Source organism: Salmo salar, chromosome 17, assembly GCF_965601325.2.
Source record: "Salmo salar chromosome 17, fSalSal1, whole genome shotgun sequence".
NCBI lineage: Eukaryota > Metazoa > Chordata > Actinopteri > Salmoniformes > Salmonidae > Salmo > Salmo salar.
The window spans coordinates 66,703,842-66,730,279 of NC_138307.1; the positions used below are offsets into that span (position 1 = coordinate 66,703,842).

At 47.4% G+C, this 26,438-nt stretch overlaps 2 protein-coding genes across 2 annotated transcripts in view; one reads left to right on the forward strand and one right to left on the reverse strand.

The window, feature by feature from the left end:
- LOC106609571 (staphylococcal nuclease domain-containing protein 1) overlaps window positions 1–26,438 on the reverse strand; it is a 348,667-nt gene that overhangs the window by 165,345 nt on the left and 156,884 nt on the right. The gene's annotated exons all lie outside the window — the stretch shown is intronic.
- LOC106576528 (leucine-rich repeat-containing protein 4) lies at window positions 18,614–23,142 on the forward strand. Its single transcript, XM_014153750.3, has one exon. It carries the CDS (start codon window positions 19,762–19,764, stop codon window positions 22,570–22,572), a length of 2,811 nt encoding a protein of 936 aa, XP_014009225.3. The 5' UTR covers window positions 18,614–19,761; the 3' UTR covers window positions 22,573–23,142.

A 26,438-nucleotide genomic window follows, 5' to 3' on the forward strand; every position in this document is an offset into this window, starting at 1 on the left:
TACAGACAGCAGTCAACTAGCTAGCTAGGTAGCTGTTTGGCTTTCTAGCACAATCACTTACTTGTTTGTAAACGATTAACAAGCTGGTTAGCTTACACATGTTCTTGTCAAACAGAAGTTAGCAAGCAACAAGATATGCCAAATAACAGTCTAAAAAACATTTCAGATTAAAATAAATTATAATCAGATTTTACCATTCAGACACAGGCCAGGAATCAGATTTGTATTTGACTTTAAACCAGTTATGGAAGTGGATTGAAATGTGGCTTGAAATATCGGATTCCACGGGCTTTTTGGCTGTTAAGACTAGTGCTCTGGCGGTCATTACATTTTGTCAGCCGTTGATTGTCAAGCATATAACTGCCAGTCTCACTGTAATTTACCGTTAATAAACAAAAACACATTTCACACCTCCTGACTTCCACACATAGCCTACAAGCCACTGATGCAAACCTTCGGAACATATACATTTTAACAACAAAAAAATATGAAATATAGCCACCACAATAAATCCATTATTTATTCTAAAACAGATCTAAAGAAACATGATATGAAGAAAATGTAGTCTATTTCAGAAGAACAGAATAGCATACTCTGAGTTGTCCTTATGTTAGGTCCTGATCTGGCTATGCCATATGGCTGTGGGCTACATTAGGGAGTACGATTATCATGCACCTGTCTCCAAACAGGGGCAAAAATACTTGTCATCTATGTAAATAGTGAATGGAGGACACCTTTCCCATGGTTATTTTTCATGCCAGCCAGGTAGGCTATACTCCTGTTGTAAAGAGAAGCAATATGCTTAATATTAGGAAAGTTAATAAATATAGTAGGCCTAGCCTATAGAACACGGATGGGATACTCCTCTTTTTAATAGAGGCCATCACTCTGTTTTCTCAGGCAATTGCATAGCCAATAGAAATGTAGCGCAACATGAGCCCTCATGAAGTGTTTGATTAGATTTTCGAGAACATTTGCATTGATGTCAGAGTGATTAGAGGGACAATAGAGTGCTGAGTACCAGGCAATTAGCACGTTTGGTATGCTACTAATGACCATCAGCAGCATCAGAGCTTGGAGAAGCCTAATTACCGTGACCAAATGCTCAGGTGGAATTTGACTGCCGTCATGACTTGTGAGCGCCACTGTGGTGGTAATGCGGTCACCGTAACAGCCCTAGTTCAGACTTTACTCAACTGGATTGTGCAACATTTGCCCAATATTCTTTTAAAACTTATTCAAGGTCTGTCAATGGGATTATGGCTAGACAGCAATTTTCAAGTCTTGCCAAAGATTCAAGCAGATTTCAGTCAAAACTGTAACTTCGCCACTCAGGAACATTGACTGTCTTCTTGGTAAGCAACTCCAGTGTAGATTTGGACTTGTGTTGTTATTGTCCTGCTGAAAGGTGAATACCTCTCCAAGTGTCTAGTGTAAAGCAGACAATCAGGATTTCCTCTAGGATTTTGCCTGTGCTTAGGTCCATCCTGTTTCTTTTTATCCTGAAAATTTGCCCCAAACATAGAGCTTTGCATTTAGGCCGAAAAGTGTATTCCTTTGCTGTGTTCTTTTTTGCAATATTACTTTAGTGCATGTTTTGGAATATTTTTTATTGTGTATACTTTTTTCCCCCTTTTCAATTCGTCATTATTGTGGAATCACTACAATGTTGATCCATTCTCAGTTTTCTTCCCCCAACACCGCCATTGAACTCTGTATCCGTTTTAAAATCACCAATGGCGACATCCCTGAGCAGTTTCCTTCATGTCCTGCAGATCAGTTCAGAAGGACAACAAAATCTGCAATGTGTGTGAGTGGTTTGATAAATCATCCACAGCATAATTATTAACTTGACCATGCTTAAAGAGATATTCAATGTCTGATTTGTTATTTGTTACCCATCTACCAAATCACTGCCCTTCTTTATGTGGCTTTCGAAAAGCTCCTTGGTCTATGCTAGAAATTCAATAATTGACCGAGGGACCTTACAGATGTTGTGTGTATGTATTTATTTGACATTTTATTTAACTAGGCAAGTCAGTGAAGAACAAATTCTTATTTACAATGACGGCCTACACCGGCCAAACACGGACGATGCTGGGCCAATTGTGTCGCCATATGGGACATCCAATCACGGCCTGGATTTGAACCAGGGTGTCTGTAGTGACGCCTCTAGCACTGAGATGCAGTGCCTTAGACCGCTGTGCCAGAGGAAAAAAATAAGGTCAACCCCTCAACGTAGCTTAAGCCACATTGTATATAGCCACATTTCACTTCTGAACGAATTAAGGCTTAACAAAGGGGGTAAATACTTACGCAAATCAAATTTTATTTGTCACATATGCCGAATACAACAGGTTTAGACCTTACAGTGAAATGTTTACTTACAAGCCCTTAACCGACAGTGCAGTTAAGAAAACAACTAAAAAGTAAGAGAAGAAAAACAAAATTATAAAGCAGTAGTAAATAACAAAAACGGGGCTATATACAGGGGGTACCGGTACAGAGTCAATGTGTCAATGTGCGGGGGCACCGGTATCGAGGTAATTGTGGGTAGGGTTATTAAAGGGGGGGTAGCCAATTGATTAGCTGTTCCGGAGTCTTATGGCTTGGGGGTAGAAGCTGTTTAGAAGCCTCTTGGACCTAGACTTGGTGCTCCGGTACCGCTTGCCGTGCGGTAGTAGAGATAACAGTCTATGACTAGGGTGGCTGGAGTCTGACAATTTTTAGGGCATTCCTCTGACACCGCCTGGTATAGAGGTCCTGGATGGCAGGAAGCTTGGCCTCAGTGACGTACTGGGCCGTACACACTACCCTCTGTAGTGCCTTGCGGTTGGAGGCTGAGCAGTTGCCATACCAGGCAGTGATGCAACCCGTCAGGATGCTCTAAAAGCTGTACAACCTTTTGAGGATCTGAGGACCCATGCCAAATCTTTTCAGTCTCCTGAGGGGTAATAGGTTCTCTCGTCCCCTCTTCACGACTGTCTTGGTGTGCTTGGACCATGTTAGTTTGTTGTTGATGTGGCTCTCAACCTGCTCTACTGCAGCCCTGTCGATGAGAACGGGGGCGTGCTCGGGGGCGTGCTCCTTTTCCTGTAGTCCACAATCATCTCCTTAATCTTGATCATGCTGAGGGACAGGTTGTTGTCCTGGCACCACACGGCCAGGTCTCTGACCTCCTCCTTATAGGGTGTCTCATTGTTGTTGGTGATCAGGCCAACCACTGTTGTGTCATCAGCAAACTTAATGATGGTGTTGGAGTCGTGCCTAGCCGTGCAGTCATGAGTGAACAGGGAGTACAGGAGGGGGCTGAGCACGCATCCATGAGGGGCCCCCGTGTTGAGGATCAGCGTGGCGGATGTGTTGTTACCTACCCTTACCACCTGGGGGCGGCCCGTCAGAAAGTCCAGGATCCAGTTGTAGAGGGAGGTATTTAGTCCCAGGGTCTTAGCTTAGTGATGAGCTTTGAGGGCCCTATGGTGTTGAATGCTGAGCTGTAGTCAATGAACAGCATTCTAACATAGGTGTTCCTTTTGTCCAGGTGGGAAAGGGCAGTGTGGAGTGCAATAGACATTGCATCATCTGTGGATCTGTTGGTGCGGTATGCAAATTGGAGTGGGTCTAGTGTTTCTGGGATAATGGTGTTGATGTGAGCCATGACCAGCCTTTCAAAGCATTTCATGTCTACAGATGTGAGTGCTACGGGTCGGTAGTTATTTAGGCAGGTTACCTTAGTGTTCTTGGGCACAGGGACTATGGTGGTCTGCTTAAAAGATGTTGGTATTACAGACCGGGACAGGGAGAGGTTGAAAATGTCACTGAAGACACTTGCCAGTTGTCAGCGCATGTTCTGAGTACACGTCCTGCTAATCCGTCTGGCCCAGCGGCCTTGTGAATGTTGACCTGTTTAAAGGTCTTACTTACATCAGCTGCGGAGAGAGTGATCACACAGTGATCCAGAACAGCTGATGCTCTCAAGCATGTTTCAGTGTTACTTACATAGTAACACTGAATTTTGTTTTCACTTGTAAAAACGTGTATGAAGTATTGTGTAGATCAATAACAACAAAATCACTTTCTAAATCCATTTCAATCCCACTTTAACGCAACAAAATGTAAGGGGGGTGAATACTTCTGATAGCCACTGTACATGGGACATGATATTATGCAGTGTGTTTAACTCTCTCTGCCTATAGCTTCCCAGTAGCAGGGCAATAATATGCTGCAATTTCATGGAGTTTTCCTCTAAGGCCAACAAACCGTCTTACATAAAGCATTCAGCTGGGAGGCAGAGCGGCGTGTGTCTGTGAGAGAGAGAGAGCTGTGTGTGTATGGAAGCGAGAGAACAGTGTTTATGTGTGTGAGATAACAGTGTCTGTGTCTATGTGCGCGGGAGAGGGACACGAGGTGACGTAGGGCCTGTCGTCAGCAGCTCTCTCTCTCTCCCATGTCCTGTCTGTTCCTGCGGTTGATACTCAGAACGGAATGAGAGAACGAGAGATAGATATGGTGAGTAAGTAAGTGACAGAGGGAGAGAGAGGGAGTGAGTGAGTGAGAGAGAGCACACATCCCGCGGGCATCGGCTTTCACTATGAGCTTGTCATACAGGGAAGGCGAGAGAGGGAAGGAGACGGAGAGGAGTGGGCACAGTGCTAAAACCACAAGGCAGCCAGGGATGCCCGGCACATGGCAGAGCACCATCTAGGACGAGGAGGAGAGGAAGTGAAATGACCTGCCTTTTCATACTAGACAGCATTCTTACCGCAGCAAAACCATAAAACTATCAAGTTGTTCTCCTATGATGACGCAAGTGTGTTTTGACGGGAGATGGTGTGTGGTTTATTTACACTGACTCTTCTGGTTTCATACAATATTAAAGCGTCCTCTGCATCATACGGCCATGGAAATGCATCTTTGGGCAGTGTGTGTGTGGGCAGTGTGTGCACAGCATGTGTGTCTATCCTGAGGAAAACCCATTGCTCCAGATGTGAGCCGGGAGAGACATACGACAGATTGGGGCCATGCGTCAGACATGGATCGAGCCCATTCTGGGTAACATGCACACACACACACACACACACACACACACACACACACACACACACACACACACACACACACACACACACACACACACACACACACACACACACACACACACACACACACACACACACACACACACACACACCTCTAAAGGCCAATTTATGATGTAACTGATGGTTAGGGGCTGAGATGTACACTAAAATTGAGGAAATGGTGGTTAATGTAGAGTTAAGTAGGCCTCTCTCTCCTAGAAGTCCATTGACCTTGTCGTTCCACTGCATACAGTGCCTACAGAAAGAATTCACATCATTGACTTTTTCCACATTTTGTTGCGTTACAGCCTGAATTTAAAATGGATTAAATTGAAATGGTGTGTTACTGGCCTACAGACAATACCCCATAATGGGAACGTGGACTTATATTTTTAGATTATTATTTTACTTAGTAATTAAAAATTAAAAGCTTAAAATGCCTTGAGTGCTTAACAAGTCAAATAAGTTGCATCTTTGAATTACTACCTCATCTCTGTACCCCACACATACAATTACCTATAAGGTCTCTCAGTCGAACAGTGAATTTCAAACACAGATTCAACTACAAAGACCAGGGAGGTTTTTCAATGCCATGCAAAGAAGGGCACCTATTTGTAGATGGGTAAAAAAAAAAAGCAGACATGAAATATACCTTGGAGCATGGTGAAGTTATTAATTACACTTTGGATGGTGTATCAATACACCCAGTCACTACAAAGACGCAGGCGTCCTTCCTAACTCAGTTGCTGGAGAGGAAGGAAACCGCTCAAGGATTTCAACATGAGGCCAATGGTTACTTTAAAACAGTTTGAGTTTGATGAATGTGATAGGAAAAAACTGAGGATGGATCAACAACATTGTAGTTACTCCACAGTATAAACATGATTGATGGAGTGAAAAGAAGGAAGCCTGTAGAGAATGCAAATATTCCAAAACATAGCCTAAAACACAAGGCCAAATATACACTGGAGTTGCTTACCAAGACAACATTGAATGTTCCGAAGTGGCCTAGTTACAGTTTTGACATATATCAGCTTGAAAATCTATGGCAAGACTTGAAAATTGCTGTCTATCAATGATCAACAACAAACTTGACAGAGCTTGAATCATTTTTTTTAAAATAAAAGTGCAAATATGTACAATTATGCAAAGCTCTTAGAGATTCAGAAGAACTCAGTTGTAATCAGTGCCAAAGGTGATTCTAACATGTATTGACTCATGGGTGTGAATACTTATGTAAATGAGATATGCCTATTTCATTTTCAATAAATGTGCAAATATTTCTAAAAACATGTATTGTGTGTAGATGGGTTAGAATCAACAACAAAAAATTCAGGCTGTAACAACAAAATGTGGATTAAGTCAAGGTGTATGAATACTTTCTGAAGGCACTGTAGCATAGAACCCATCCAGGTCTAGGTTCATGGAAAATAAATGGGACTTAAAATGTAGGCCAATGCTATGTTTAGCTGACAAAGGAAAAGGCAGAAACTCAACACTAGGCTATACAAATTCAATTTGCCCATCTTTCAAATTTTGCTAAATATAACTGAGGGAAGGTTCAAGAAAATTGCAAGTGATGCTTTCCAACATACTAACAGCATACTGTGGGCCAAACTGTGCTGATATGACCAGTATAGTTACTGTATCTGTCAGGAAATGGAGGATTACAAAACACACACACACACACACACACACACACACACACACACACACTAGCCCATCTACCGCCACACACAGTGTGTCCTCTCCTCTACACTCATCTTTCTGGATCTCTCCATTCCCGACACAAGCCGGCCAGCCGTGCCCACTTTAATCCCTGTAAGCCCTGGTAAAAATGCTAACATATGAGAAGGGATTTGGAGAATAGGAGTTTTGGGGCTAAATCTATGTGCATTAGACCTATCTGTGTGTGCGTCTCGCTCTCTCAATCCCAGTGAAACAGTCTGGAGGGACTCCCAAAGTCTCTGATCTCCAGGCCCTTTCCCATTCACACTTGTTTACTCTCTATCTCTCCATTTCCCCCCTTGTTGCCATGCAGTAGTACATCTCTGCCAGGCCATCCATCAACAGTCTCTTTCCTGTCTTCTTTTCTCTCAGCGCATGCTCCCTCCTTCGCTTTTTCACAACCGATTGTTGGAAGGAAGGAGTATTTTTAAGAACTCAATCAACGCCCATTTCTCCATCCCTGAGCTCTCAACACAGAGAGAGAGAGAGGCGCTGATAAAATGGCCCAACCTGTTATTGACTTCAACTTAGAAAGTGCTAGCCATTGCTTTTTTCCTTTCACTAGAGCTACTGAGCAGCCTGCCTGGCCGAGTCCAGTCAGTCTCACCTCTGGGGAAATCCCCAATTGCCTTGCTACAGAAAACACATTTAAGAAAGGTCACAGGCCCCTGGTTTAAGGGGATTTATTCCTCTTTTCCGTCTTTCTCCCCCTCTCTTTTGGACGTCATATTCCACTCCTTTGCCGACTGACTCGCCTTCTCCCTCTCCATTGCTGTTTCTTTTATTCCCGGTGCTGCAAAGCTGCTTGGCTGGTGGAGGGTTCTGTGGAGGATTCTTGGAGTAGCTAAATGCGGTGTGGTTAACATGTCTGTATGACAGGTGTACGCACCAGATTAGACCCACTTAGCTTGTTTGGACAAATCCTCAGGTTTTAAAAGGGGAGGAGAGGAATGGAGATGACATTTTAGAGAAACTGACTGCAGTAGGTTTGTACGAGGAGACTGGTTCAGATAGTCCATGCAGGAGTGGGGAATGTCAGAATCATGAGATCAGCATTAGAAGTACCAATAAATACACACACACACACACACACACACACACACACACACACACGACAACCACATACGTGCAAACGAGGAACATGAAGTGCACATACACTTATAAAAACTAAAATATTCACACCAACTGCACCGACACACATGCAGCACACACACACCTTTGTTCCCTGAACATAAACTCCCAACAAATCTATCCCCCCCAAAAAAGCGTAGAAGCAGGTGATTTCCCTCATCTCGTTTGCGATGTACCAATATCAGCGCCTGACTGTGCATGCTCACACCTCTCTGCATTAGCCTGCATTACAGCATCCTATCACATTGTTCCCCCGCAGCCCTTTTGACTCATCTCCAGCCTAGTAGCCTGGGAACAGATTGTTCATTTGAATGGTAGCAGGGGCTTCAATCTGCCCAACGAGCTCCCAGTGTCTGAGTGCTGCACTGAGCAGGAATACATTAAAGCGCCAAATGGCACCCTATTCCCTATATAGTACACTACTTTTGACCAAAGCCCCATGGTCCCTGGTCAAAAGTAGTGCACTATATAAGGAATAGGGTGCCATTTGGAATGCAAACCAGGTTACTTAGAGGGAAAGTTTACCTGTAATGAAATCAAAATTGGGAATATTAGAGGTTAAGTCACAGGCTTCACTGGGTTCTCCATCTAGACTAGCTACCTTCCTCACTGGGTTCTCCATCTAGACTAGCTACCTTCCTCACTGGGTTCTCCATCTAGACTAGCTACCTTCCTCACTGGGTTCTCCATCTAGACTAGCTACCTTCCTCACTGGGTTCTCCATCTAGACTAGCTACCTTCCTCACTGGGTTCTCCATCTAGACTAGCTACCTTCCTCACTGGGTTCTCCATCTAGACTAGCTACCTTCCTCACTGGGTTCTCCATCTAGACTAGCTACCTTCCTCACTGGGTTCTCCATCTAGACTAGCTACCTTCCTCACTGGGTTCTCCATCTAGACTAGCTACCTTCCTCACTGGGTTCTCCATCTAGACTAGCTACCTTCCTCACTGGGTTCTCCATCTAGACTAGCTACCTTCCTCACTGGGTTCTCCATCTAGACTAGCTACCTTCCTCACTGGGTTCTCCATCTAGACTAGCTACCTTCCTCACTGGGTTCTCCATCTAGACTAGCTACCTTCCTCACTGGGTTCTCCATCTAGACTAGCTACCTTCCTCACTGGGTTCTCCATCTAGACTAGCTACCTTCCTCACTGGGTTCTCCATCTAGACTAGCTACCTTCCTCACTGGGTTCTCCATCTAGACTAGCTACCTTCCTCACTGGGTTCTCCATCTAGACTAGCTACCTTCCTCACTGGGTTCTCCATCTAGACTAGCTACCTTCCTCACTGGGTTCTCCATCTAGACTAGCTACCTTCCTCACTGGGTTCTCCATCTAGACTAGCTACCTTCCTCACTGGGTTCTCCATCTAGACTAGCTACCTTCCTCACTGGGTTCTCCATCTAGACTAGCTACCTTCCTCACTGGGTTCTCCATCTAGACTAGCTACCTTCCTCACTGGGTTCTCCATCTAGACTAGCTACCTTCCTCACTGGCTGAAACACTTTCCAGAGGTAATATCTGTGAAATGTTCTGGATCTTCCTGCGGAAGGGATTTGTGACAGACAGGAACACAGAAACACACACAGAGAGAGACAGGCTGTGGGCATTAAACTCAGTCTGACCATTGTTGATAGTCTGGCATATATCTGTGACGGATTTTGGGGATGAAAGCTGTTCCCTTCTGTCCCGATCTAACCTGCCTCCCCTCCCCTCCCTTCCTAATCCTCCCAAATGGTTTCTGATGGAGTTTCCACGCTTACCCTGCCATTTCATGGAAGACTGTGGGAAACTGGCGGTAAGTAGAGACACCATTTTGGAGACAGAAGCTAGCATCTCATGACAATGAAGCAAGGTACAAAGGTGTTAACACAATGTCACAATTGGTTGTGTGGCAAAACCAGCCGCATGAAAATGTTGACATAGCATGTACTTCAGTGGTCACGTTCAAAGAGTTGGCTAGGCAGAGACTGACCATAAAACAGTTTGGACAGAATATTAGACTAACTCTTAGAGGCTTTCTTTAGCACGGTTGTGCTGCAATTGGGAATGCACTCAGCTAGCCAGCAAACTCAGAGATAGAGGCAGAGACAGACAGGCGAGTTTCATTTTCACCAGCCCCTGAAAAGGTCTAGAGAGGAATGGGAGAAGAGGGAGATTGAGAGAGTAGCCCCCCACCACCCACATGTCCTCTGCTCCCAAGCTAAAAGTCAGGGAGATTTAAGGCCTCTCATGGTTGGGCATTAACATGTCTTTACCCAGCAAGCTGAGAATGGAGCCCTCTCTATTTACAGCCCGCTAGCCCGTCAGGCAGTTGGCAAGGCGACACAGTGAGGGATAATACGCACGCCACGACGCTTCCGGAATCTTAATGGAGCCTCCTCGACCAATGACATGGCCGGGATAGACGGCGGCAGAATTTGCATATGGTCGAATGGGTGAGCGACAGGGGGTTGGCCCCACCCCCTTGGTACCGGATGCCAGGGAGAGCACTGGTTGGATGGTTCCTAAATGTGACAGTGTGTGTGTGTCCCAGAACATTAACACACACGTTGGCTAATTACACCACTAAATATCTAAAAGGTCACACTAAAGAAACACAAGAGGACTAAATCCAAACGTTGTTAGGCTACAAAACACACAATTGACCTTCAAATCTCACCACCACAAACGCTATGCCTCAGATGTGCAATAAGCCATATCAAAAAAGATATGATGATTCTCAAATCCCAAAATGTAATTTGGGCGACTTCAATAGTGTTTTTATTAAATGTTTGTCTGCTAGGCTATTTAGAAGGCTTTTAACAGGCGATGATGATGATGATGATGATCACTGGGTTGGCTACTTTAAGCCTGCTTTCTTCCACTTCCAGCTGACATGAGGCTAGCTAATCCACTAGCTCTGGCGGGGCTACAAACTGGCCCCAAACATAATGAAGGTCATTAGTCTATAAACAATGGCTATTATGAGAGCTGCTGTAGCACACTAGGGGGATGAAAGGAGAGAGAGGGGGATGAAAGGAGAGAAATGGGGATGAAATGAGAGAAAGGGGATGAAAGGAGAGAGAGGGGATGAAAGGAGAGAGGGAGAGGATAGATTGAGAGAGAAAGATAGAGATGAGGAGGAAGGGGGGAGAAAGAGGTAGAGATCAACACTGAGAAGGACAGAGATCAACAGAGTGAGAGAGGGATGGAGGGAGAGAGAGACAAAGAGAGGGTTTGAAGTGTGGATTCACTTAGACTGAACCCTTAAGCTCCCAATAGCATGTCACACATATACACGTCTCACACTCCCACACCATCTGGGCAAATACAATTAACCACTGACTGGCCTTCAAATATTAGACCACGCACAAATACACTGTTAAGGAGGGAGGGAGAGGAGAGTGTGAGAGAAACAAGAGACAGACAAGCTACCACACAGGTTGAGGTGAGATTACCTATGGTGGGTTAAATTCACCTAAGGTCATTTAACTGACAGCTTAATGTGATAAAATAAAAACACATTGTGGATTACAGAATCTAATCTAGTTGCAATGTAGCATATGTCTGGGTGCGTGTACAGGTGTGTGTGTGTGTGTGTGTGTGTGTGTGTGTGTGTGAGGAGTGTGTCCATTGTATGCTGGACAACTGCCAGCTGTCACACTGGCGCGTGTGTATTGTGTGTGTAATGAGAATAATGATTCATGGTAAAATCCCTCACACGGTTTAAGCTCTCTCGCCGGGGTGGCGGCGGTCTTTGTGGGTGTAATCTCTCCCAGAATTAATTCCTGGAAATTGAAATGAAAAATGGGAAAAGAAGTGTCCGACCCCTGTCCTCTTCCCCAAGGTCAGTCAGTGTGCGTTCCCTCCTCTGAGAAATAATACTAAAACTAGCAGAGGACTGAAAACTGAACGTGTGGAGAGAGAGAGAGAAGGGGACAAAGTTCCCAGCGGAGGGCTGGGCAGTGGGCTGGAGAAATGGTTAAACCCAGTTAACTGGGGATGAGGCTGAGCAGAACTGATGAGAGAGAGGACTGTGGTCTCTCTGGATACTGTAGAGGTGGAGGACACACACACACACATAAACACTATGAACGCACACAGCTAACGCAAAAAGAAATGAGCACATACAAACTCACAAACACACACACACAGAAGCAGAGACGTCTTTCCCCAAGCACACACGCCTTTAAGGCTCACATGCTCTACAGCCAGGCAGGTCCCCCATGATACAAGTCAGTATTCAACGTCCATCCATGTCTGAGGATGTCGGGAGATGACATGGAAACCAGCCACTAGGAGAAACAGTGAGCGCTGTAACCTTCAAGTTGGGTTTTGCTAGGGCGTTGGGGACGGGAACGGGAACGGGGACGGCGGATGGGAGTAAGCATCTGCCTCCGATTCCAAAGGTTACAAGATAGAATCCAGCGTTAGATGTTTGCACTGATTTTTTCGGAGCGATTACTTCATCCAAAGTTATTTGCCGGCCAGAAAAGGGACAGTGATTTGAAAACTTTTAGGTCTATTAGAATTTTTTAAATAATTTCCATCTAGTTTTAGACATTCAAGAGTGACCTGGACCTTAACCCAAAATAATACATTCCCCAATGTTTTTTAGTCAAACCTCCCCTGGGCCAGATTGAATGGGCTCGTATGTTGCCTACACTCTCAAACTAACCAGAACGCACACAAATCCTCATTTCTGGCAAGGGCTGTGCAATGACATAATATTCATTAGATCGATCATCCTGCTACTGTGTACAGTATATAATCAGATTAGCATTAGGGATATATGGCAGGACAAACACTCATTGGTCCTCTCGCTCCCTCATCTCTCACACACAGCTGACCTACATGTGACTGGTAGCATCCCAGACTCGCTGGCTGTAGCCCCAAGGCCTGGGTTCTGCACCACACACACACACACACACACACACACACACACACACACACACACACACACACACACACACACACACACACACACATCTACCCTTGAAACGCTAACTGACTGGCAGACCCACCGCGCCAAAGTGGAGTTAGTGCAGCTAAGTCTTTCAACGTTAAATTCATCAGATCCCCCCAGTAAGCAGTCAGGGGCCGACCACAACTCAACCAGGCTCCCTTCTGCCATCAGGGCAGAGCTGCCATTTTGGGTCAATTCAATGTGGCATTAGGGGGAACTGTTTCAATGAGTCAATCCTGGGCAGGCAAAAAGGAGAGGCACCTACCAACTACCAGCCGTGGTCATTATGGGTTGATGGGTCATTTTGGTAGGGAATTCTCATACTGACCCTTGGGTCAAACGCAACACAAACACACTGTCCCCGCTCTGAACAGACTGAGCGCCTGCCAGTACCACTGCTCACCTCATCCACACATAACATTACATTTGGGCTTGGCCCAGGCCCATTATAACAGAAGGACGATTGACATCGCAGGCTGATGCTGTGACTGGGTGCATGGAGCTGTGCAGATTATCCCGGGTTAGGTCTTCCGGCTGTGTGTGTGTGTGTGTGTGTGTGTGTGTGTGTGTGTGTGTGTGTGTGTGTGTGTGTGTGTGTGTGTGTGTGTGTGATTTCAGAGCCAAAATCAACTAAATTCAGCAAAAAAATAAACGTCCTCTCACTGTCAACTGCGCTTATTTTCAGCAAACTTAACATGTGTAAATATTTGTATGAACATAACAAGATTCAACAACTGAGACATAAACTGAACAAGTTCCACAGACATGTGACTAACAGAAATGGAATAATGTGTCCCTGAACAAAGGGGGGGTCAAAATCAAAAGTAACAGTCAGTATCTGTTGTGGCCACCAGCTGCATTAAATACTGCAGTGCATCTCCTCCTCACGGACTGCACCAGATTTGCCAGTTCTTGCTGTGAGATGTTACCCCACTCTTCCACCAAGGCACCTGCAAGTTCCCGGACATTTCTGGGGGGAATGGCCCTAGCCCTCACCCTCCGATTCAACAGGTCGAAGACGTGCTTAATGGGATTGAGATCCGGGCTCTTCGCTGGCCATGGCAGAACACTGACATTCCTATCTTGCAGGAAATCACGCACAGAACGAGCAGTATCGCTGGTGGCATTGTCATGCTGGAGGGTCATGTCAGGATGAGCCTGCAGGAAGGGTACCACATGAGGGAGGAGAATGTCTTCCCTGTAACGCACAGCATTGAGATTGCCTGCAATGACAACAAGCTCAGTCCGATGATGCTGTGACACACCGCCCCAGACCATGATGGACCCTCCGCCTCCAAATCGATCCCGCTCCAGAATACAGGCCTCGGTGTAACGCTCATTCCTTCGACGATAAACGCGAATTGGACCATCATCCTTGGTGAGACAAAACCGCGACTCGTCAGTGAAGAGCACTTTTTGAAGTCCAGTCTGGTCCAGTGACGGTGGGTTTGTGCCCATAGGCGACATTGTTGCCGGTGATGTCTGGTGAGGACATGCCTTACAACAGGCCTACAAGCCCTCAGTCCAGCCTCTCTCAGCCTATTGCGGAAAGTCTGAGCACATCTTTCTTTTGTGTTTTTCAGAGTCAGTAGAAAGGCATCTTTAGTGTTCTAAGATTTCATAACTGTGACCTTAATTGCCTGCCGTCTGTAAGCTGTTAGTGTCTTAACAACCGTTCCACAGGTGCATGTTCATTAATTGTTTATGGTTCATTGAACAAGCATGGGAGACAGTGTTTAAACCCTTTACAATGAAGATCTGTGAAGTTATTTTGATTTTTACGAATTATCTTTGAAAGACAGGACCCTGAAAAAGGGACGTTTCTTTTTTTGCTGAGTTTATTTGATTTCAATACACAAATTGAATCATTGAATGCATAAATTGAACTTGTCTTTTATGATTTGAATATTCAAATGAAATATGTACATATTCAGTATCAATATGGTAGATATTGCATTCATTGACTATCAAGTTTACAAATGATCATTTAATGTTTAAAGTTTTATATATTTCAACTTCTCAGATGCAGTCAGACTCAGTTTTCAAATTCAGTTCTCTAAATTCAGATTCAAAATCAGACAACATCCTGGTACTTTACCAGCAAGGAATGGCAGAAGAGAGTAGATCAACCGCTCGCCGTGTTAAACATGTTTCTGGTGGTTTCTGAAGCCAACGTGGCATGTTGAATTTTTCTTCCTATGAATTTGGCTCTAGCGTTTGGGCTAAAAGCTATTATGGCCCCATTCCTGAACGCGAACTCTCTGGAACAAGGTCCTGCCTTCTGTTCCCCTCTATGACACTCACAGGACACGTAAGAAGGGATTGGGACAAAAACAGCACAATAAACTGCCCCTATCAGACTATAGTTGAACAGCCCAGTCGCTCCCTATTCAATCTTCCTCTTGTGACTGACTGGGTTCCAACCTCCTGCATGTCACAACACTTAGCCCACTTAGCTAAAGCCCATTGGGATGCGTTCAGGAAGGTAATGTAAAGGACACGCTGCTTGCTTAGCGAGTACTGCTTCCCCCTGATTCAGCTCATACCGAGACTCGAACTCAGGACCTCTGCCTCACAAACACACGTGACCCCCCGAAGCGTTCCAACACACCGCACTATTGAAAAACATAGATAGCATCTAAACATAGATAGCTGTGGCACATTGGATTGTATATCAAATATGGCCACCGGTAGAGCCATCAGGGAACTGTGCATTCTATTAGTTGTAATTCTATTTTCTAAACCAGGGTTCCCCAGCTGGCGGCCAAGTGACTTTATTATACGTTTTCTGAGCAAAACAATTATAAATAAACAATAGTTTTATTGTTGGACATAAAATATTGTAAAAACACCAGCAAATCAGCTCTAAGTGATTTGAATGTTGGAAATATTTTCCAAAGTACCCCAAGTGTGATCGTATTCAATGTAAGCAAGGTTTGAAATTATTATGTTTTAGTCAAATATTATTATATCTTCTTGCGTTCAATGTGCAGTCTACAAATTATTTGTACTTATGTTCCAGCCCCATGACCATCCACTAAAGAAAAACTCATCTAGTCTAGTGGAGGAATCGCTGTTCTACACACACCATGAAGACCCTGCACGGTGGCCTGGTGTACTCCAAGCACCACAGTCAGCAGCATCCCACTCTCCGACCAGGGGCCGGACCCCTGACTAATCACCATTCACTCACATCAACTTGAGGAGAGAGGGAGAGTAAGAGGGAGAGGTGGGAGCGAGAGGGGGAGATAAAGGGAGAGAGAATAGTGGGGAAAGGAAGGAGTCAGATATTCTTCCCTGTTCCTGGGAAATGGAGGAGTTGGGGAGAGAGAGAGAAAGGGAAAGAGAGCGAGCAAGCGGTAGAGAGAGTTAGAGAAAACGAGAGAGTGAAAGCGAGAGAGAGAGTAGATGTAAAGTAAAATCATTAATCAAAAAGAGGTGTTTATCATCGAAATCAGAGCGAATTCTCTCTGTCCCTCTCTCTTTATCGCTCCCTCCCTTTCACTTCTTCTGTCCGTCCCTCTCTCTTTATCTCTCGCTCCCTCACTTCTCTCCGTCCCTCTCTTTATCTCTCCCTCCCTCTTTCACTTCTTCTGTCCGTCCCTCTCTTTATCTCTCGCTCCCTCACTTCTCTCCGTCCCTCTCTTTATCTCTCCCTCCCTCTCACTTCTCTCCGTCCCTCTCTCTCTCTCTCTCTCTCACTTCTCTCTGTCCCTCTCTCGCTCCCTCTCACTTATTCTCTCTGTCCCTCTCTCCCTCTTTCACTTCTTCTCTGTCCCTCTCTCTCCTCTTTCACTTCTCTCTGTCCCTCTCTCTCCTCTAACTTCTTCTCTCTCTCCCTCTTTCACTTCTTCTGTCTCTCTTTCACTTCTTCTGTCTCTCTTTCACTTCTTCTCTCCGTCCCTCTTTCACTTCTTCTCTCCGTCCCTCTTTCACTTCTTCTCTCCGTCCCTCTTTCACTTCTTCTCTCCGTCCCTCTTTCACTTCTTCTCTCCGTCCCTCTTTCACTTCTTCTCTATGTCCCTCTCCCTCTTTCACTTCTCTCTGTCCCTCTCCCTCTTTCACTTCTCTCTGTCCCTCTCCCTCTTTCACTTCTCTCTGTCCCTCTCCCTCTTTCACCTCTCTGTCCCTCTCCCTCTTTCACTTCTCTCTGTCCCTCTCTCACTTCTGTCTCTCTGTCTCTCTCTCTCTTTCACTTCTCTGCCTCTCTCTCTCTCTCTCCCTCTTTCACTTCGTCTCTGCCTCTCTCTTTCTCCCTCTTTCACTTCTTCTCTCCGTCCCTCTCCCTCTTTCTCTTCTCTCCGTCTCTCTCTCTCTTTCACTTCTCTGCCTCTCTCCCTCTTTCACTTCTTCTCTGCCTCCCTCTCTGTCCCTCTCTCCCTCTTTCACTTCTTCTCTCTGTCCCTCTCTCTTTCACTTCTTCTCTCTGTCCCTCTCTCTTTCACTTCTTCTCTCTGTCCCTCTCTCTTTCACTTCTTCTCTCTGTCCCTCTCTCTTTCACTATCTCTACCTCACTCAACAGTAGACCATCTCCCGCCATCCAGTCCTCAAAATGTCCCAGGGCCCAGAGCGCACGTGTGCGCACGCACACACCCACACACACACGTCAGGCAGGATACAATCACTCTACATTGACCTTCTGACAGGAGGACGGAGAGAGAGAGAGAGAGAGAGAGAGAGCGCGTGAGAGAGCAATGGGGGAGAGAAAAAGATGAGAAGACAGGGAAACAAGGAGAGAGAGCAAGAGCCCAGGCTTGAGCGAGACTGGAGAGGAGAGAGAGGGGAGAGGAACAGGGTAGAATGAGAGAGGGGGAGCGAGAGAGAGAGAAAGAGAGGGAGAGAGTGGATTAGTTAATGCACAAAAACACTGCATCAAACCAATGCACTGCTCCGAGCGGGATGCGTCAGCAGTACATTCACGTTCCCCACTCAAGGACAAAAGAGAAAGAGAGAGAGCAACAGAGTGAACAAGCGAATGAAAGAGAGAGAGCATGCAAGTGAGAGAGTGAGTAAACGAGAGAGAGAAGCAGCCTTGCACCACACTGGCGTCAGAAAAACGTGCCGGAATAACCTGAGCAGCAGGATTAACACCGGGGCTGCAGGGGTTAAAATCATGTTGCCGTGGGGACACGCTGCCGTTTTCTCCAGTTCACCTGGGCAGCGCTTTATTCTCCCCTAAGCCAGGGAGCCAGAGAGAGAAACAAGAAAGAAAGCGAGAGACAGAGAAAGAGAGGACAGTGGAAGCTAACACGGTTGAGAGGCTTCGCGCTGGCACACACAAAGGACTGAGTGCTTTGAGCTTGGCCACTACCTCAGGACACTGCAGGGGCTGAGAAGAGCGAGAGAAAAGGAGAGAGACACATCCCCGCTCATCTGCTGCTACAGCGGATCTGTTGTCCTCATCCACGCTGCTGTAACATTCACCCCTGTGCCCCACTCAGCTCTCTCGCTTCACTCTCCTATTCTGCCGCGCGGTGAAGAAAAAAAGGGGTTGAAAACAGGAGCGAAAAAGAGATACGGAGGGAGATAACGCTTTTTAGCCTCTTTTTGCTGTGCTGATATTGCTGCTGAATCTACTCTACCCCCCCCTCGCTACCTCTCTCAACCCTGCTACAAACCCCCACCCACCCTCGGAAGAAATTGACGGATTATTGGGAAGTGCGCGGGAGGCAGGCTGCAGCTGCTGTGTGTGTGTGTGTGTGTGTGTGTGTGTGTGTGTGTGTGTGTGTGTGTGTGTGTGTGTGTGTGTGTGTGTGAGCGCCGCTGCTGGCGAGCCGTGTTTGCGTGCTGCTGTGCTGGAGCGCAGAGCCAGTTAAGAGGAGAAATAAGCTAATGACCGCAGTGTGTCGTGTAGCCTTTTCAACCCTGCCGAGCGCTACAGAAATCAAGTGGACACGACGCAACACACCGAGAGAGAGAGAGAGGGTGGACTGACTGACTGACCACCAAAAAATAGAAAGAGCCAAGGAAAGGAAAGGGGGGGTCCTGTTTCCCCCCCTCACCTCACCTCAAACAAAAGGGGAAGAACATTTGAAAGGACTGTGGAATTTTTCTTCTTCCTCCTTAACCCCCCACTACCCTGAAACCCCCACCCCCCCACCCATTTTTCTTCTCTGCCTTGGGTTTTCAGAGTGCGGAGTGTGTGTGTCGGTGAGCACGCGTTTGTGCTATGGAGACTTGGAGAAGGCGTTCGGCGGAGGCATCGAGCGGCGTATTCCAAGGACAAGCGGGAGAAGAGCAGCTGAGGGGGAGCGAGTGTGTACTGCTTTAGGAGCCTGACTGGATTCCTACCCATCTAAAACACAAGCTCCGGATGGGCCTTCACATCTTTTCCTTCTTCGGATGATGTTCGCTTGTGTGGAATTATAAAAAGGGGCCATTTTGGCAAAGAATCTTCACTTCATTTGCTTCTGACAGAGCAGAAAGAAGTGTCTTTATTTTTCTGCTCCTTGGATATATACCTGATTTAAACACTCTGTTTGTGATTGACAAAAAAAGAGAAAACAATCTCGTAAGGACCTGTAAATAAAAGCTTGAGGTAGGTGTTTAGCGTTTCCAACCCTATTTCAATCATCTCCATCTCCTATTCTATTATTTTTCTCTTTCTCAAAAACATTTAAGAGCAGTCGTCCTCCCCCCTCCAGTAGTGTCCATGGAAAAGAGAGCCAGAGTCTTGCTTAATCCAGGGTAGGGCAAGCCCTCTCCTGGTTACTCAACAACCAACCCCCCTCCCTCCCCTCTTTATACCCCAACCCCCTCCCACTTTCGACCACCAACCCAATCAGCCAACCAACCAACCCCCAACCCCCCCCCCCCCCCCCCCCACCTCCGGCCCTCTCCCCCCGGACGATGCTGAATTATGAGCGTGCCACATCATGAGTCTCCTGGGGCGGGTAGCTGTGCGTCGAGCCACCCTGCTCTGTGTTGTGTTCCTGATGGCGCGAGCGTGGAGCAGCGCCTCTCTGGCTATGGCGGGGGCGGCAGCGCCAGGGCCTCAGGGATGCCCACCGCAGTGCTCGTGTAGTAGCCAGCTGAGCAAGGTGGTGTGCACTCGGCGCGGCCTCACTCGCGTGCCCCCGGGCATCCCCACCAACACGCGCCACCTCAACCTGATGGAGAACGCCATTGGAGAGGTGCAGGCCGACACCTTCCGACACCTGCACCACCTTGAGGTTCTGCAGCTGGGCCGCAACGCTATCCGGCAGATCGAGGTTGGCGCCTTCAATGGCCTCACCAGCCTAAACACGCTGGAGCTATTTGACAACCGGCTAACTGGGGTGCCCAGTGGTGCCTTTGAGTACCTGTCCAAGCTAAGGGAATTATGGCTGAGGAATAACCCCATCGAGAGCATCCCTTCGTATGCCTTCAACCGAGTGCCCTCGCTCATGCGTTTGGACTTGGGCGAGCTGCGCAAGCTGGATTTCATCTCCGATGGCGCCTTCGAGGGCCTGCACAACCTCAAGTACCTCAACCTGGGCATGTGCAACATCCGGGGGGAGATGCCCAATCTGAGCCCATTGCTGGGCCTGGAGGAGCTGGAGATCTCGGAGAACCTCTTCTCCGAAATCAAGCCAGGCTCCTTCCGGGGCCTCCGCTCACTCAAGAAGCTGTGGGTGATGAATTCGCAGATTGGGGTGATCGAGCGCAACGCCTTTGATGACCTGAGCTCACTGGTGGAGCTCAACCTAGCCCACAACAACCTGAGCGCCCTGCCACACGACCTGTTCTCCCCCCTCAGGTACCTGGTGGAGCTGCACCTCCACCACAACCCCTGGAACTGTGGCTGTGAAGCCCTGTGGCTGGCGCGCTGGCTGCGAGAGTACATCCCTACCAATTCTACCTGCTGCGGCCGATGCCACGCGCCGGCCCACATGCGGGGCCGCCAGCTGGTGGAGGTGGACCGGGGGGAGACCGGCGTGCTCCAGTGCTCTGCCCCTTTCATAGGCGATGCGCCAAGAGACTTGAACATTTCGGCAGAGCGCGTAGCGGAGCTCCGTTGCCGGACTGCGCCAATGTCCTCGGTCCGGTGGCTGCTGCCCAATGGGACTGTCCTGACGCACGCCTCGGCCCACCAGCGGATCGCCGTGCTCAATGACGGCACACTCAACTTCTCCAACGTCCTGGCGGCTGACACAGGCACCTACACCTGCATGGTGTCCAACGCGGCCGGCAACTCAAACGCCTCGGCCTACCTCAACGTGAGCGCGGCTGAACTCAACACGTCCAACCTCAGCTACTTCACCACGGTGACCGTGGAAGTGCCGGGACCCACCACGGAGATGCCCAAGCCCAAGACCACAACGAGCGCCCCTAACACTGGTAGGGGGGCAGGAGGAGAAGCAGGAGGTGGTACGGGGGGCGCTGGCACCACCACCACCGCCTCGCCCTCCCTCTTTCAGCCCGTCTTCATCTCTACTCCCACCGTTCTGCTCCAGAACACAGAGGGCCAGCCAGGCGCCCGACCGTCCGCCGTTCCTGCCTCCAAGTCCGCCACGGTCAAGCCACCCGACACAGTCCCCAGCCTGGACGAGATGATGAAAACCACCAAGATCATCATCGGCTGCTTCGTAGCCGTCACGCTGCTGGCCGCCGTCATGCTCATCGCCTTCTACAAGCTGAGGAAGCGCCACCAGCAGCGTAGCACGGTGGCAGCCGCCCGTACGGTGGAAATCATCCAGGTGGACGAGGAGGACCTGCCGCCACCAGCTTCTGCTGCCAACGAGATCCGAGACCACACTCTGCCCGAGATACGAGACCACAACAGCATCCAAAAACTGGATTATATCAGCCACAAAACAGACTATGGCTTCCCCAAACCCAAAGCAGACTACAAGGGGGACTACACAATCCACAAGCCCAAACCAGACTACATTATACACAAGCCAAAGGCTGAGTACACCACCTATAATCCAACCGTGGACTACACTACCCACAAATCTACCGTGGAATATAGCGCCCACAAATCTACACCAGATTTTAGCCTTCATAGACCAAAGGCTGACTATAGCCCATTCAGACCTGAATATAGCACTCACAAGCAGCCTAAAGCGGACTATAGCCCCTTCAAACCTGATTACAGTACTCACCCGAGAACACCTAAAGCAGATTATAGCCCCTTCAAACCGGATTATAGCAGTAGCACTCACCCGAGAACACCTAAAGCAGATTATAGCCCCTTCAAATCGGATTATGGCACTCATCCAAAACCCAAACCGGACTATAGCCCATTCAAACCTGACTACAGCACTCACCCACGACCTAAACCAGACTACAGCCCTTACAAACCTGACTACAGCACTCAGTCCAAATCCAAACCGGAGTACAGTACACACAAATCCAAACCCGACAACAGTCAATACAAACCCAAATCAGAATACACCCCCAAGGCCGTGCCGGACTACATCGTCTTCAAATCAGACTACAACAGCCCCCACAAACAGGATTATGGCAACCAGAAACCCAAAATGGATTCCAGTCCCCACAAAGCAGACCATCACAAGGTGGACTATCGCACCCTCAAGCCCAAATACAACACGTACAAGCCAGCAGGACACGGGGCTAAATGGACAGAGAACAACATTGGGAACTCTCTCCCTCGAACCTTGCCCAGCGCCATCACAAACCTTCCTGAGCCCTTTGTCATAAAAACTCACACCAAGGAGAAGGTTCAGGAGACTCAGATTTAAAGCCCCCCCACACAACCCCCCTCCCCGGCCACGTCCCAATCCCCATAGCCCCCCCCTCTCTTCTCATAACTACATGCAATAGAATGCACAACGGGAAAAAAAGGACAGGAACTTTCTTTTTTGTACAGAGTGCAAAACTTAAAAAGACTGATAATTTCTTGTTGTAAATGCTTATAAATAAATCTATATATGAAACTATTGAAACTACCATGGGCTGGTGATAGAGAAGCATATTATATTAAAAATAAATACATTGAAACTATTTTCTAACTTGTAACTTCTATTTAAAAAGACGAGTTGTTTAACATACTATCTTGACTTTGAGAAATGAGGGTAGACTTGTTTTAAAAAAGAGGCATTGTGTGATTTTTTTTAAACCAATGCTACAGAGAATGCAGTGAAAAGAGAAAAAACATTTATACTGAGAAGACTTTCTTTAAGAAAAAAAACATTCAAAAAAAGGTCAGTGTTTGATCTTTACAGGTTTATCTTGTAAAAGCACCATGAATTTGTACTGTGCCAAATGTTACAAATGCAATAAAAATGATTTTTGGAGAGAAAAAAAACAAACAGAGAGAGATGACGTTTTTTCTCCCTCTTTTTCTCTCCTGGCGTACTGTAGCGAACAGCCAAACGCTTCAGACACTGCAGTAAGACTCTGCAGCTATACTTTAACTCTGCGTGTGCTGGGTGACTCAGACAGAATGAATCACAGCACAGTGCCTGCTGCTGTTTTTAATAACACTTGATATGCCTGTGTGTCGAGGCAGGTGAGAGAAGCTACGTTTAGTACGCAAAACATTAGTCAATGACATGGTACTTAATCAAGGTGTGGCCCATTTCAAAGCGGATACTAGATTTGTCCCGTTTTCATGAAGTTCTCCAAATGCATGGAAACCACGAGAAATAGCTTTTAAAGGGCCTCTATTTATACAGGGGTATTTGAAGTGCTCCCCAGTGATATGTATGAGATTGCACTGCTGTCATGTCAGTGAATGATTGCATGTGTGTAAAGATATGAAGATGTAGGGTGTGATTTGGTGTGCTAACTTGAGGGGGTTGTTTTCTATGTGCTTGACTTCAAGCGGTCAGAGAGGTGTTTTTCACTACAAGACTTGTGGATGTACGAGACAGACCCTGGTGATGTGAGCCTGCACGCTTTCCTCTTGGCCCCCAAAACATCTCCTCATTTCATTCCCCCAGCTGTTGTGGCTTCATCAGTCAGCGACGGTTTTATGATGACAAATGCTGTGGGTCTCGCCGTTAACTGTGCATTCTTCATCTTCAACAATCTCCCTCTCCATCTTAACATAGCCCTAGCCTAGCTCCCCCCTGGCCCTAACCTGGAGAGATGACATGTACACGAGGTCGTTAGCGTCTGTGGACGGCTCAAACTGGCTAACAGCGTGTGTTTTTTTATAGAGCCGGTTGTTTGACTATCGGTGTAAGGAGTGACACGTACAGAACAGAGGCTTCTCTTTCTTTACCAAGACGCACGCTGGCTTTCAGCGGGACGCCGGAGCATTAACAACCGGGCGACAGGGCCCCCGGCGCCACAGCTCATTAAAATGCAAGAAAAGAGAAAAAAAGATAAGACAAAAACTGGACAAAAACAAATTGGGGGCATCTTATTAAGCAGTAAAAGGAAGTAATAATACGAGCTGGTATCGACGATGAGGGCATATCGCTCACTGTGTCTGAGTGATTCAACTCTGATTGGTCTATAATTTACACAGCCTGGACGGACACACCCCCCCGTGTATAAAACTCGTCCCACAAAAAAGAGATAGCAGAGAGAGAGAGCTGAGGCAGAGCAGAGATAGCAGAGAGGGAGAGAGAGACAGAGAGAGCAGAGATAGCAGAGGGAGAGAGAGCTGAGGCAGAGCAGAGATAGCAGAGAGAGAGACTGAGACAGAGCAGAGATAGCAGAGAGAGAGAGAGAGACTGAGACAGAGCAGAGATAGCAGAGAGAGAGAGAGAGACAGAGCAGAGAGAGAGAGAGAGACAGAGCAGAGATAGCAGAGAGGGAGAGAGAGCTGAGGCAGAGCAGAGATAGCAGAGAGAGAGAGAGAGAGAGAGAGAGAGACAGAGACGAGATAGCAGAGAGGGAGAGAGAGCTGAGACAGAGCAGAGATAGCAGAGAGAGAGAGACTGAGACAGAGCAGAGATAGCAGAGAGAGAGAGCGAGACAGAGCAGAGAGAGAGAGAGACAGAGCAGTGAGAGAGAGAGGCAGAGCAGAGATAGCAGAGAGAGAGAGAGGCAGAGCAGAGATAGCAGAGAGGGAGAGAGAGCTGAGGCAGAGCAGAGATAGCAGAGAGAGAGAGAGAGCTGAGGCAGAGCAGAGATAGCAGAGAGGGAGAGAGAGACAGAGACAGAGCAGAGATAGCAGAGGGAGAGAGAGCTGAGGCAGAGCAAAGATAGCAGAGAGAGAGAGACTGAGACAGAGCAGAGATAGCAGAGAGAGAGAGAGAGACAGAGCAGAGAGAGAGAGAGACAGAGATAGAGCAGTGAGAGAGACAGAGGCAGAGCAGAGATAGCAGAGAGAGAGAGAGACTGAGGCAGAGCAGAGATAGCAGAGAGAGAGAGAGAGAGAGAGAGAGAGACGAGATAGCAGAGAGGGAGAGAGAGCTGAGGCAGAGCAGAGATAGCAGAGAGAGAGAGACTAAGACAGAGCAGAGATAGCAGAGAGAGGGAGACAGAGCAGAGAGAGAGAGAGACTGAGGCAGAGCAGAGATAGCAGAGAGGGAGAGAGAGCTGAGGCAGAGCAGAGATAGCAGAGAGAGAGAGAGAGCTGAGGCAGAGCAGAGATAGAGAGACTGAGACAGAGCAGAGATAGCAGAGAGGGAGAGAAAGCTGAGGCAGAGCAGAGATAGCAGAGAGAGAGAGACTGAGACAGAGCAGAGATAGCAGAGAGAGAGAAACAGAGCAGAGAGAGAGAGAGAGACAGAGATATAGCAGTGAGAGAGACAGAGGCAGAGCAGAGATAGAGAGAGAGAGACTGAGACAGAGCAGAGATAGCAGAGAGGGAGAGAGAGCTGAGGCAGAGCAGAGATAGCAGAGAGAGAGAGAGAGCTGAGGCAGAGCAGAGATAGAGAGAGAGAGACTGAGACAGAGCAGAGATAGCAGAGAGAGAGAGAGACAGAGACAGAGCAGAGAGAGAGACAGAGGCAGAGCAGAGATAGCAGAGAGAGAGAGAGACTGAGGCAGAGCAGAGATAGCAGAGAGAGAGACAGAGAAGAGATAGCAGAGAGAGAGACAGAGACAGAGCAGAGATAGCAGAGAGAGAGAGAGAGAGCTGAGGCAGAGCAGAGTTGGCAGAGAGAGAGAGAGCTGAGGCAGCTTTTGATGTGTTTAACCTGCAGTCAGGGCCCGTCAGAGTGAGAGTGACGTGTGTGTATGTGGGGGTGACGGTTCTGGGAATTTAGAGAAAGAGATGGAGAGGAGGGAGGGGGGCTTAGAGAGAGGGGCCCACTCCAATCCAAAGAGACAGAGATTAGGAGGGGGGTTTTGATACATACACACGCAAACTGATTAATATTTCCTTCACACACACAGTCAAAATATCCCTGCCTCTCTCACACACTAAGACACACAGCCCACATTTACTTAGATTACACACAGATGCACACAACCATATGCACACTGCCACTGAGCTGATAAACACACTAAAAATCTCTCTTAAACCCAAATACTTAGAGAACCTGAATCCCACACACATTACTTATACGTGTTTTACATTCACTGCGTCTGTCACTGATGCAAACATATCGCTGGCACACAAACAGTTACACACCCTTACACACATACACATCTCACAAACAAACAATCCCAGCCAGTTCACCTCACACAAAACACAAAGCCATAC